This window comes from Trichechus manatus, unplaced genomic scaffold, assembly GCF_000243295.1.
Source record: "Trichechus manatus latirostris isolate Lorelei unplaced genomic scaffold, TriManLat1.0 scaffold00004, whole genome shotgun sequence".
Classification (NCBI taxonomy): domain Eukaryota; kingdom Metazoa; phylum Chordata; class Mammalia; order Sirenia; family Trichechidae; genus Trichechus; species Trichechus manatus.
Window position 1 is genome coordinate 14,296,901 of NW_004443940.1, and position 15,041 is coordinate 14,311,941.

The following is a 15,041-nucleotide window of genomic DNA, read 5'->3' on the forward strand; positions in this document are numbered from 1 at the left end:
TAAATATTTACACACAATGAAAGTTTATACAGCAAATTAGGTTCCTATTTAACAATTTATACACAATTTGTTCTGTGACATTGGTTACACTTTTCACAGTGTGTCAACTTTCTCATTATTTCTATTCTAGTTGTTCCATTTCCAGTAATCTAGTTTCCATGCACCCTTGCCTACTCATCTTTGCTTTTGAGTAAATGTTCACCCTTTGGTCTCATATAGGTGATTTTTTAAAGGAGCATAGTACTCATGGGTGATATTGTTTATTTTATGAGCCAATCTGTTATTTAGCTAAAAGATGATCTCGTGGAATAGTTTTGGGTCAAGGTTTAAGGAGTATCTCAGGGCGATAGTCTCGAGGAGTCCTCCAGTCTCAACTGGTCCAGTAAGCCTGGATATTTTAAGAATTTGAGTTCTGTTTCACATTTTGCTCCCATTCTATCAGGATCCATCTATTGTGTTCCTGATCAGAACGGTCAGTAGTGGTAGCAGGGCACTATCTAGTTCTTCTGACCTCAGGATAGACAAGGTTCATGTAGCCTATTAGTCCTGTGCACTAGCTTCTTCTCTGAATTTTTGGTTTCTTTCTTTCTCTTTTAAGACCCCAAACACTACTCACCAAGCTAGGATGTAGAACACAAACTTTACATAGTATATTATGCCAATTGACTGAGTTGTCCCATGAGACTATGGTCCTAAGATTTCAGACCCTGTAAACCAATCCTATGAGGTATTTGGATAAGTCTAAGAAGTGTCTGTGTTTGTGTCTCCTATGTGCTTTGTTGTATATATGAATTTGTATGGATGTATACACTTGCATATATATATACACCTGCATATAGATACATCTATATATGCCTGCGTATATACACACATACACATACCTACACACTTTTATGCATACATACACATATAACCACACTTCTATTTTTTAGTTGTTGCACAGTTGTATATATCATAACATTTACCAAAAACATCCTTTTTTCTTGCATTCTTTTTAACGACATCATTTATCTTGGGAAAGCTGTGCACACTTCACCCACTTTTGGTGTTATATTTCCCATCACTAGAATAACAAGTGTCTACTACCTAGAGAACAATCTGCCCCCCAGCCCCACCTATCCCTGGTAACCACCAATGATCATTGGTTTCAATATGTATACCTATTCCTGTCTTTTTATAATAGTGAGATCATATAGTATTTGTCCTTTTGTGATTGACTTACTGCACTCAGCATAATGTCCTCCAGATTCACCCACAATATATTTTGAGAATTCATCATTATTCTTTATGGCTCCATAGGATTCCATTGTATGTATGTACGTTTTGTTTATCCATTCATCCGTTGATGGGCACTTAGATTGTTTCCATCTTTTTGCTATTTTGAATAATGCTGCAATGAACACAGGTGTGAATAAAGCACTTGTCTGCTAAAAGGGCTTCACAGGTGATTCTGATACACATCTAGCTTCAGAATCATTGTTCTAATAAATTTAGTTAAATTCAAACATGTTAGAAGTATAAATATTCAATCCTTAGCATAGATAGCATTCTGAATCTCCCTGTCTTAGTCATCTAGTGCTGCTATAACAGAAATACCACAAGTGGATGGCTGTAACAAAGAGAAATTTATTCTCTCACTGTCTAGTAGACTACAAGTCCAAATTCAGGGCATCAGCTCCAGGGGAGTGCTTTCCCTGTTGGCTCTTGAGGAAGGTCTGTATCATCAATCTTCCCTTGGTCTGGGAGCTTCTCTGTGCATGAACCTCAAGTTCAAAGGACGCGCTCTGCTCCTGGCACTGCTTTCTTGGTGGTATGAGGTTCCCCCGTGTCTCTGCTTGCTTCTTTCTTTTATATCTCAAAAGAGATTGGCTTAAGACACTATCTAATCTTGCAGACCTCATCAGTATAACTGCTGCTAATGCATCTTATTACATCATAGTGATAGAGTTTACAACACATAAGGAAATCACATCAGATTACAAAATGGAAAACAATCATACAATACTGGGAATCATGACCTAGCCAAATTGATACACACATTTTTTGGGGGACGTAATTCAATCCATGACACTCCCTCTCCACAGATTCTCTCTTCCAGCCTATAAAAAACGCTGTATGTTCTCATTGTACATACAATATTACACAGAGCTTTGACCTCTTACATTCATCTCTAACTTTTCCAGCATAATCGCAATCACTATCTGTATTTCCTCTCCACTGTACCTTCATGAAAACCGTGCAATCTTGCTTCTGTCCATGCAACTCTACTTTTTGTTACAATCACTAACATCCAAATAGTCACTAATCCATTCAACAAATACTAATTGAGCACGAATATTGTTCCAGGGACTGTTTTTTGCACTGGTGGTTTAGCAGGAAGGAAGGACAGAAGGAAAAAAAAAGGAAGAAAATCTCTGCCCGTTCTTACAGAGAAAGAAAAATAAACATAAGTGAATTATACAGTATGCTAAGAAATAAGTGCTATAAAAAAACAGAGTTTGGTATAAGGGATCACGAGTGTATATATGTGTGTAGGGAGAAGCTATAATCTTAAATAAAACAGCCAAGGTGAACATTTGAGTCATGCATGTATCTTGGGAAAGAGCTTTCCAGGCAGATTGAACAGCCAGGGCAAAGGTCTCGAGGCAGAAACATATATGCGGAACAATAAGGAGGCCAATACGGCTGGAGCAGAGAATGTGACAGGAAGTAGTAGGTAATGAGGTCAAGGAGGTAATAGGGACCTGTTCATGTAGCGTCTGACAAACCACTATAAAGACTGGCTTTAACTCTGAGTGAGGTTAGGGACCACTTGGAGGGTTTGGGATGAGTAATACATATGATTTGACTTAAGTTTTAACAGGTTACTGAAGATTGAAGCATGGAGCCCAAGTTGGTGGTAGTGAAGTAAAGAGATGTAGTCAGATTCTGATACATTCTGAAGGTGGAAGCACCAGGTTGCTGAGTGGGAGAGAAAGTGAGGAGTTAAGAATAACTTCAAGGTTTTTGGCTAAGCAGAGGAAGTTTTGAGGGGGCAATTAGAATTTGGTTTGTACATGTAAAGTTTGAGGTGTCTATCACGCATCCAAATGGAGAGGTTGAGTAGACAGATAATTAAGTCTGGAGCTTAGAGAAGAGATCTGGGCTTGAGATACAAATTGAGTAGTCACCAGCATATGGAAGAAACCCACAAGATTGCATGAAATCACCAAGAAAGTGAATGTTGATAGGAAAATGAAGACAAAGGCTCTTTCCCAGGATACTCAAAAACAGTTCATGGAAAAAAGAAGCATCCAGCAAAAGAGACTGGGGAGTAAGGTGGGAAGAGAATCCAAGAGATTCTAATTTTCTAGAAGTCAAGAGAAGGAAGTACAGGCGGTCCCCAGATTACAAATGAGTTCCATTCCTAAATCTGTCTTTAAAACGAATTTGTACGTAAATCGGAACAATTAGGTATGATTCATACCTAACGTCAGTCGTATGTTTGGCTTAGTATATAGCATATAGTGCACCTTTCTATGCATAAAAAACATTAAAGAAACACTTCCAGATACACTAAAACATCTTTAATATAATAATACAGTAATAATAATGTTTTCTTGTGGGTTGCAAAGTAGCACCTGTTACTATGAGCCATTCATGTACCTCAAATTTTTAATAGAATAGGCTTTACAGGAGCTTGTTTGTAACTAAGGGTTGTACAGAAGTAGGATATTTGTAACCTGGGACTGCCTGTGTTTCAAGGAGGTGGGAGTGATCTATTGTTTCAAATGTTGCTGGAAGGTCAACAAAGTGAGAGCTGAGAACTCACCATAGGATTTAGCAGGGTGGAGATCATCGATGCCCTTGACAAAAGCAGTTTTGATGGCGAGGTAGTGATGAAAGCTTGATTTGAAAGCTTTGAAAAGTGGAGAGGCATTGGTGACAGCTGCGTACAGAATGCTTTTGAGAAATTTTGGTAGTAAGGGAAGAAGACAAATGGAGTAGTAAAGCTGTAGGAAGAAGTAAAGTCAAGAGAGGTTTTTCACTTGTTTTTAAGACGGAAATAAAATATCAGTAAGCTTACATGGTGATGAGAATGATTCAATATATAAGGAAAAACTGAGATTGGAGAGAGGGAGGAATAGTTGGAATAATATCCTTGAGTAGGTTAGAGATCAGATTTATTGTATAAAAGTTGACTTTAAGTAAGAACATAGGCAATTCATCTATAATACCAAGGGAGGATGGTAATGAGAATAGATGCTAGTAGTTGGGTAGATGCAGTGGTGAGCGTTTTTGGAAGTTCTCATCTAACAATTTCAATTATCTCAATGAATTAGAAAGCCAAATCTAATCTCAGCACTTTTTTTCACCATTCTGTAACAACTGACAATGTTGACCACGTCCTCAATACTTTTACTTTTAGCCTCTGTGACACAGCAAGTTCCTGATATTCTTCTTACCCCTCTAATTCTTTTGAAGAACTTTATCTTCTTACCCCTTAAATAGAGGTGACCCCCGATTGCTTGTCCTCAACTCTTTTTTTTCCATATATATCACTCGTTTAGTGATTATGGCAGACATTACTAGTGTTCACTGTATCTGGTTCTCATCTTTTATGGGCACACATAAGACTGTATTTCCCATGGCCCTTTCAGTGGGCAAGGTCACGTGACTACTTCTGGCCAGTGCGCTGTGAGCAGGAGTTTCACTCCCAGGCTGAAGCATTCAATTACCAAAGTATAACCCTCCACTTTCTCTATTCCCCTTGCCGTTGTAACTAAGAAGATCCCATGTTCCAGATGGTACAATTACAAGGTGGTGGAGCCTTTGAAAATCCGGAATGCTGAGTTGCCATATGGAAGATAGTTGCTCTGGAGAATCAACCAAGACAGTAAATCTTGGCATAAGGAAGAAAATGTTTCCTACATTGAGACACTGAAACTTGGGGTTGTTATCCCAGCATAACCAGCCTAATTGAATGGTGCACTATGCTGAGTAAAATTCAAATCTTAAAATTTTGGATTTAGGGCTTCTCTCACTCTTAAAAATTATTGAGAAGCCTAAAGAGCTTTTGTTTATGAGGGTTATAGCTATAGATATTTAATATGCTGGAAATTACAATTAAGAAATTTTAAAAAATTTACTAACTTGTTAAAAATAATAATAAATCCATTATATGTTAGCATAAAATATTTTATACAAAATAATTATATTTTCAAAAAAAATTTAGGGAGATGAGTGGCATTATTTTAAATTTTTTGCAAATCTTTTTTAAATCTCTGGCTTAATAGAAGACAGCTGGATTCTCGTATCTGCTCCTGAATTCTATGTATTTACATGTTGTTTTACTTGAATTATATGAAGAAAATCAGGTATTACACAGATATGCAGTTGAAAAAGGAAGTATTTTAACAGCCTTGTCAGATAATTGTGGATATTGTTCTTGACATGTCACCAAAATTGGACAAACAGTAGTTTCTGAAAGGTTAGTTGTGATGTGGAATCTGAAAGCATTATCAATGAACTTTTCAGACTGTTACATTAGCCTGATTGGTCTATCTTGTACTTTGAATGGATCTTTTACCCATGCCTGATTTTGTAACATCATACCCAGGTAATTTGGAAAATAGTGGTTCACTAAGTTTTGCAGCTCTCCCAAATGTTGACACATTTCATTACATAACATCACGTCTGGTATGTATCATCAGAAAAGTTTTTCAGTTCTGAAAAGCTATCAAGTTCACAGTGGTGAATACACGTTTTCCAGAATTACAATTTTTGCTTGAAATCTCCAATTTTATCATTGCAACAAATACTGTTAGTTTTTTCCTTTGGAAAATACAGGCTTACTTCTTTCATTTTGGGGAAATGTCTGCCAAATACCTGCATTTTAACAACCATAGTTTGTCTGCCAGTCATTCTTTCAAGTAAAAATTGTGTTCTATGAAAAAAACTTACTAGTTCAATTTGCAACTCAAACAACCACAGAAAGGCTTTTTTTCTAGGGACTTGACTGTACTTCAGTATGCAGGAAAAAGTGGTATTTAAATCATACCCCAGCATTCCCTTCTCCGACTAATCCCATCCTATCCATTTTGTTGTTCAGGCCCTTGCCTCATTGCCTTTGTAAGCTCTTTGACTGCAGGTACCATGTCTTTTTCTTCCTTGTAATCTCCATTGTATTCAACAGTCACTGTTGCTGAGTCAATAAATATCGTATCTTCCCAAATAGACTTAAGTAAGTAAAAATAGTGACTCTATGCTAGTCTTCTGTGAATCGCTAGCACCTAAGTCTTGAGCACAACAGAGGACAATGGTGGTTGTTTATGATAATAAAGTTTGTATTTTACATTAGGATGGTCAATAAAAATACGGGCAAGTTACACTTTTGTCACTTTTCTTTCAATACCTATTACAGTAGTGCAGCTTTGTAGGTTATGTTTGTATACTGGCAGGAAAAGCACACACACACACACACACACACACACACACACACACACACTAGAGATTCCCAGCCAAGGAAAAGCACACACACACACACACACACACACTCTCTCTCTCTCTCTCTCTCTCTCTCAAGATTCCCAGCCAAGGAAAGAAACTTAATGGGAACCAAGGCGGTCTTACGGAGCAGGGCTGAAAGAAGCATTGTCAGTGTGCGGTGACATGAACTCTGCCCAAATTAGCTGAAAGAAAGTCACTATTCATTTATTTTCAGCTTTACACACCACTCTGGAAGAATTATGCTTACAATCTATCTGCTTTCATTACAATGGATGTTTACAAATGCAAGGACCTTTTAGTTCTAGAAACAAACTCCGTGTCAACAGGGCCATTCTCAAACTGGGAGGAGAGGAGCAGAGTCAAAGCCCAAGTGTTCCCTGAAAAATCTTCCATCTCCAATTTCCCAAGGTTCCAGAAAACCCACATCCCCTCAAGAGATAACCAAAAATACTTGCTTTTAGAATTAAGCACATAGGTGAGAAATGTATATGTGGTAATTTTTACTATTACGAAGAAGGCTGGGATATAGTTTAAATTCCTTGAACCCCATGTGAGGGAGAGTTTGGCTCTTATTCACTGTTTAGGACAGCAACTGATCAAAGAATCAAGTTTTTTTGTTAACACTGCTCTTGAGCTCACTGACAATCTAATGTCATAAGTTTTTCCTCTATTTTGGAAATCACAGATTAAAACAGTCCAATTACAAATGGCAAACTCTTTATACTATAGTCAATTAAGTTATAAAATATTTATAAATTAGTTATACTCAAAAGTGTTCTCAAGATGACTATGAAAGGTACATCAAACTATCTTTAAAAAACAGCTACTGTATACTAAGAATATTTCTGACAGTAAAGAATGCTTTTTTCTTTCTAAAAGATTAGAATAAGCCTTTGCACTCTTTTTTTAATAATAGCTTTACTAAGATCTAATTCATATACCATAAAATTTACCCTTTAAAAGTCTACAATTCAGTGATTTTTAGTATATTCACAAAGTTGTATAACCATCACCACTATCTGGGTGTACAACTATCTAATTTTAGAACATTTCATCACCTCAAAAAGTAACTCTATACCTCCATTATCAGTCATTCCTCATTTCTCCCTATACCACCCTCACCCCTAGGAAATCACCAGTCTACTTTCTGTCTCTACACATTTGCTTATTCTGGACATTTCATATAAGTGGATTCATACAATATAAGGCCTTTTGTGTCTGGATTTTTTCACTTAGCATATTTTCCAGGTTCATCCATGTTGTAGCATATTATCAGTACTTCATGGCTTTTTATGGTCAAATAATATTCCATTGTATGGATATGACACATTCTGTTTATCCATTCATCAGTTAATGTTTGGGTATCATGAATAATACTTCTATGGACATCTGTGTACAAGTTTTTGTGTGGACATATGTTTTTAATTTTCTTGGGTACATACCTAGGAGTGGATTAAAGAATGCTTTAAGGATCAAGTCTGTGCAAGGCTGAAAATAAGTTCAGAGATTTTATTCACAGCTTTGTCAACCCTTAAGACCAAAGGGACATTAGAGGGGGAAAATGAGTTCCCAAATAACAACAGGTACGAAGTCAAAATAATAGGTAATAATAGTCTAGAGAAATGTTTATCTCATCCTTACCTCAGTTTAAGTGAACTTTAATATTATGAAATTACTTTAAAATATATTTAAAAACACAAGAAAACAATACTATAAACGTATTTTTCTCTTTCAAGATATAGTTTTTAGGTTTCCTTAGAGTAGAAATATTTGTGTTTATTGGTTTGATGATGTATGCTTTCAGTAAGATACCTCCTGCTCTATGTACATATAAACAACTGTTACTAAAATTTCTAAACTACATTTCAAAGATTCTAAGTCATCTAAAATGAAGAGCATTCAAGGGCCTAAAGTAGTTGAAGAACAGAGATACAGAAGCATAATCATTTCACGGAACTAGACAAGTGGTTTCTTCTTGATATAAGAGACCAGGATCCTGAACACTGGCAGACAACTTGGTACTTTTCACCTGAGGACAAAAGAACTAATGTCATTTGAAAAATTCTGGTTAAAAACTATTTTTGTGTTCTTAATGAACAGATAGCACATTGAGAATTAAAATGAGGTGAGTTTTTTTTTTTTTTTTTTTGAAAAAAAAAAAAACCGTTCCAGTTCTTTGAGCCTTTCTACTTTTAAACTCAGACATACAGTAAATTACAGTAGGTGTGGGAAACAAAGTAACTTTCTCTGCATGGTGAACATCTCTCCTCCATAGCCTAGTTGAACCTGTTTTCAATATACATTTGGTACTAATTTCCCTAAGGCTCAAAGAATAAAAGCAAATGAAGTCACAAGCTCACATCTAGGGTACTAAAAACATTAAAGCCCTTCTATGATGGCCATCTTTTTTTAAAGCCTGCTTCTGCTTGAAGAACTACTTAAATAGCGTTGAAAGAGGCAAGCTTTCCCATCCATGATGTAATTTGCCTGGTTATATTTACATAGTGTTCTATAAAGAGAGATTTGAAAATAGGAAAAAACCAAAAGTTTGTGCAAACCTACAGCTTTTACTTTTTATTACTAACACACAAAGTACATGAAAAATATCAGTTATTACTCTTTAACTTCATGGTCTACTTCCTATTTCCAAATACTTTAATTAGGATAGAAAAAGTAAGGCAACAAATAAATTCTATCCACTGCACTAAATTCTATACACTACACTAAATTCTATACACTACACTGATATTTCAATGTTTCATCTACAAAGAGTCAATAGCAAAAGTCATAACTATTAAAAGGAGGAAAACAATTATTTTTTAAGTGCCTCCTTAGTCCATAGATTTTTTTTTTTCCAGAAAGACAAAGTAAATGTGCTGCCATAATTATTCCAGAAAAAGAGTTACTTTTTTCTTTTCATAAACTTTTTTGCTTCTTTCAAAAGCTCTTCAACATCTTCCTTCTCTTGGTCTTCCTTTCCTGGCTCCCAGTCAGAATCTTCATCTGTTGGCTGATATTCTTCTTCTTCATCATCTATAAAGCTGTCATTCAGGTCGTACTCATTGGGTTGACCAACATCATCATCATCCTCATCTAAATTGCTTCTCACTGAAAACAGAAGATTGGTATACAATACATCAATTGCCACTCAACCTGGGATGAGAGGCGTCTAACTGTAAAATGTCTTTCTGCATCGAGAGGACTCAATTTGACTTAATGCATAGCTAACCACTAGAAATTTCTAGAACTGGAACTAAAATTACCATTTGTTATTTTTCTAACTTTTTCTATCATGTTGCTCCTGAGAATAAAATGGCCCATGAGATTCATAATAATGGTTCCTTACCGATGTTATAATCCATATTCAGGCTATCCTACCTCCCAGTGTGGTAGATTGTATTGTCCCAGTTATTTTCTGCCCGTCCCTGTGATATGATTGTATTTCCCCACCCCCACTGACATCAGACTTGGCAAAAGAAATGTGAGTAGAAGTAGTGTGTGTCACTCCCAAGCAAAGCTTTAAGAGACTTTCTGTGCTTCTGCCATTGCCATTTTCCCTCTTCCACAAGAACACAAATGTCCCAGATAGGGTCTGATCCTTCTGCATGGATTCTAGAAAAACACACATGGGGCAGAACCACAGAGAATCACAGTCAATTGCAGCTGTAACGTGAAGGAGAAATAAAGCTTTGTTGTTGTCAGGCACTGAAATTTTGGGACTGTTTGTTATACAGCAAACCTAGCAAAATCTGACTGACACAACAGGGTTCGTCAACAGATCAAGTGAAAAAATATGAGTTTTAAGTACTTTGGAAAGTTTAGTTTTTTAGGTCTAAGACATTCTCACAATTTATGATTCAATAAAAGTAGGATTCCTATGGCAACAGCCACTACAATTTATAGATTTGTAAATCATATTATAATAGTAGAATCTCCTGCCTCTAAATTTATTTTTTTCCTCATCCCACTCTGTTTTATTTTCCTTCCACAAGTAACCAACAGAACTGGTTTAAAATAAGGCAGTGAGAGACTCTAGAAGATGTGAAACATTTAAGAAAACACTAGGAAGATTCTGTCTGAAAATATTCTGAATGGCTGAGCACAATCCCTGTGATGCTTTTGTATATGCTTTGGTTAACTTCTTCCTAAAATGTCCTCATGCAATATATAGATATGACTTAAATGTCTTACTTATCTAGTGCTGCTATAACAGAAATACCTCAAGTAGACGGCTTTAACAAACAGAAATTTATTCTCTCATAGTCTAGGAAGCTGGAAGTCTGAATTCATGGTTCCAGCTCCAGGGGAAGGCTTTCTCTCTTTTGTTGGCTCTAGGGGAAGGTTCTTGTTATCAATCTTCCCTTGGTCTAGGAGCTACTCAGCACAGGGACCCTGAGTCCAAAGGATGAGCTCTGCTCCTGACTCTTCTTGCTTGGTAGTAATGAGATCCCTCTCCTCTCTGCTCGTTTCTCTCTTTTATATCTCAAAAGAGACTGACTCAAGATACAACCTAATCCTGCAGACTGAGTCCTGCCTCATTAACATTACTACCTCCAATCCTGCCTCATTAACATCACAAAGGTTAGGATTTATAACACATAGGATAATCACATCAGATCATAAAATGGTGGACAACCATATAATACTGGGAATCAGGGCTTAGCCAAGTTGACACACATTTTGGGGGGACACAACTCAATCCATAACAGACAAGGAATTTGATGGAAACAAAATGAGAATGATGACAAAGAAAGTAATTTATCTGTTCTCTGAACTCTGATAGCTCAATATATTCATATTTTTCTTAATATTATATTTTTCTTAAATTCACAGAGAATTTGAGATAGCTTAGAATAATAATGAGGTAACAGTAAAATACAAATAAAAGTAGAAACTAAGGACATGAAAAAGCACAATATAAATATATCAACTTCAATTTTTAACATAATATAAATTAAGCATAAATTTTCTCCCTGAGTTTCTTGATTAAAATGAGAGACAAAACTTAAACACAATTCTCATTAGCATAAAGTTGGAAGCGTACCAGTTCCTAAGAGAAATCTTGCATTATATTTATTTGTATACATATCTTTATCTCCTGTATCTTAAGGGTATGTTTTATGTCTAACAATCTCAACTCTCCATATTGTTTTTATGACAGAATGTATTTAAAAAACATTTGGAGGGCAGTTTGCAGTTGGAGAAGGGGATGAGGAGGAAAGAACATCAATATCTCTTTTCTTACCCATTTTTTCTCTTGGAAATACTTCATATACAGAACTAATGATATCTCAAAAAACAATTTCCTTTCAGACTCAAAAATTATCTTAGTAGATGTTATGGATTGAATTGCATCCCCCCAAAATGTGTGTCAACTTGACTAGGCCATGATTCCCCAGTATTGTGTGATTGTCCACCATTTTGTCATCTGATGTGATTTTCCCATGTGTTGTAAATCCTACCTCTATGTTAATGAGGCAGGATTAGAGGCAGTTATGTTGATGAGACTCAACCTACAAGATTAGGTTGTGTCTTAAGGCAATCTTTTTTGAGCTATAAAGACAGAAGTGAGCAGACATGAGGACCTCATACCACCAAGAAAGCAGCACTGGCAGCAGAGCGAGTCCCTTGGACCTGGAATTCCTGCATGGAGAAGCTCCTAGACCAGGGGAAGATTGATGACAAGGATCTTTCCGCAGCCGACAGACAGAGAAAGCCTTCCCCCAGAGCTGCCCCCCTGAATTTGGACTTCTAGCCTTCTAGACTGTGAGAGAATAAACTTCTCTTTGTTGAAGCCATCCACTTGTGGTATTTCTGTTATAGCAGCCCTGGATAACTAAGACAGTAGATTTACAAGAAAAGTCAATGTAAAGCTGAAACAACTTCAGGTTCTCCTCCAGCTTACTGGCTGCTCCTTCTCAGTCTCCTTTGCTGGATCTTCCTCATCTTCCCACTTTCTCAATTTTGGAATGCCCCAAATTTCAGGATGGGAGCTCCTCCCTATTCCATCCCCTCCTATATCCTAGATTCCCAAATTTATATCTTAAGCCCTGACCCCTCACCTTGAATTCCAGACTCATTTATTTGACATCCTATGTATTATCTCCACTTGGAAACTTGACATTTCTCGAACTAAACTACTGAGTCACTTCACCCCAATCTGGCCATCCCCTTATCAGTCTTTAGTATATGACTTCTCCAACCTTCTAATCTTCCAATTGTTCTGGCAAGAAAACATGAAGTCATCCTTGAATCCTTGCCACCCCCATTCCATGATTGCAAATCCAATATCCAATATGCCAACCAATCCTATTGGTCTATTTTCAAAATATACCCACCACTTCTCACCATATCTACTCCAACACCCTGGTTATCATACCATCACCATCTACCTGGACTATTGCAATGTCCTCCTAACTAGTTTCCCTGCTTCCATCCTAGTCTATTCTCCATAAAGAAACTGGACTTATTTTACAACATCAGTCAGATGTGACTTCTCTGCCCAAAACCTTCCAATAGCATTCTGTTTGACTTTGAATAAAATCTGTAGTCGTTACCTGTAGGTCTTGGCCTACAAGACTCTACACACCTGGACCACTGCTAGCGTTTCTGATCTTATCTCCTGCCATTCTCTGCTTACTCTCTTTGTTTCAATTCTACCCTCTCTTTGCTGCTTCTTAAACAGTCTAAACATGATCTTCTCCAGGGTCTTTGAACTCACTATTCCCATTGCCTAACAACTCTTCTCCCAGATAATGACCCGACCTGCTCCCTCCTTCAGACCTCTGCTCGAATGTCAAATGATCGGAGAATCCTTCTTTTATCATCCTATCTGACATGGCACCTTCCCCCCACCCCATACAGACACCCTTGCTACTCTATCCTCTCATACCACTTTAATTTTCTTCTTAGCAGTTATCATCAACTGACATCATATAATTGTCTACATATGAACTGTCCACCTTGGTAAAATTCTACGAGAGCAAGGCTTTGTCTCTATTGTATCCTCAGCTCCTACAACATGTAGAAGGTACTTTATATACTTGTTGAATATATGAATGGATGAACAAATGAACCATCTGCAAATCAACTGCTGAACAGCTTTAGCTTTACAGAAACTTTTCTTATTATAACCCATGCTTTTGATCACTAGCCTGTCTGTCAATATAATAAATTACATAAAAGAATTTTATTTAAATCCTGCTAATTGAGGAGGTTTAAGCCTCATTGAACCCTGAAAATATTTAGCAACTTACTGAGCAGGCTCATCTGTTGAGGCAGTAAGGCCATATTTATCAGAAGAATCCCATCTGTTTCCTCACAAAGTTGTTTATATCTGCCAAATTATCACTCACATTTGAGTATATGTCTTTTAATAAGAAGTCTGGAATCTATAAAACCATCTATAACAGAACTCAGTGGAGCTAGTGGTCAAATTTCATTCACTTTATTTTACAAGAACAGTTACTTTGTGCTTTAAGTGAAAGGACCTGAAGAGTCAGTCATAGCATAAGATAAGGGCAAAGTCAGCTCTAGAGTCCAGCTCTATGTCCTTTGTTAGTGGTGCCATAGAGATGCTTCTTAACAGGGCTTTAAACGCTAACTTGATTATCTCTGCGGAACCAATTAACTAATGGACCCTCTTATAGTAAGTTCATTTAATGACTTTAAAAATTACACACGGCAAAAGCCATCTAGAGGGAAGTTTACTTTATGGTTATTATTATTGCTAGTAGAATCTGAAGGCATTTTGGGAGAAATGTCAGTGTTTGCCTTTCTGTGTAACAAGGCCATGGAGATAATGAAACTTTGCTTACTTGGAATATGCTCTGAATCAGTGGGCTTGCTGATCTGAGTTATTACATGATTTCCTGACTCACAGGACCAATCTCAGGAATCAGGGCTCCTTACCTCTGAAATAAACATGGTTAGCACCTAACCTAGGTATAACATGTCTATCTTTTCCATAAAAAAGCAAAAAGGATACAGAGAACACAGAAAGCAGAAAAACAAGACAAATGCATGTGGTCTCTAACCAGGCAAGCTGAAGCATTTGCCACAGTATCTGGATATCTGGATTTAAAGTGATGAAACTAGTGAAGTGCACAAATACCTTGCTATAGCACTGTTTGCTGTAAGAAAATTTCAAAGAAAGTTTCTCATACAAGGAGGCTTCTTGGTTAGAGAACCAGGCAACTCTGTCACAAGGATGCTCACAACATCCCAAGTCATGACTCTAGTTTTGCACAGAGGATGCCATGGTTGCTGAAAAGCTCACTGAAGCCAAAAACATAACAACAGTAGATGCAGCAGTAGGTGTTTAATATTTTAAAGTCAGTAACAACAGTGACCTTCTATAGTTTTATTTTCTGTGGTTTTTAAAGTCAATGGCTTTAAAATTAAACAGTATAATGGTATTTTAAAATAATAAAGAGTATATGGATGTGAGCAGCCATCTAAGATACTCCACTGGTCTCACCCCTTCGGGAGCAAGGGAGAATGAAGAAAACAAGATACAAGGGAAAGATTAGTCCAAAGGACTAACGGACCAC

General features: G+C 36.9%; 1 protein-coding gene across 3 annotated transcripts in view; it reads right to left on the bottom strand.

The window, feature by feature from the left end:
* Window positions 1-8,619: 8,619 nt before the first annotated feature.
* The window catches only part of APLF (aprataxin and PNKP like factor), a 113,253-nt gene continuing 106,831 nt past the window's right edge, over window positions 8,620-15,041 (bottom strand). Inside the window, exon 10 of one of the 3 annotated variants that reach the window (XM_012556342.2) lies at window positions 8,620-9,597. In XM_012556342.2, the coding sequence (XP_012411796.1) occupies window positions 9,392-9,597 (206 nt within the window). In that variant the 3' untranslated portion in view covers window positions 8,620-9,391. The remainder of the gene's footprint in view (window positions 9,598-15,041) is intronic. The other 2 variants (XM_023733112.1, XM_023733110.1) reach the window with 2 other exon arrangements.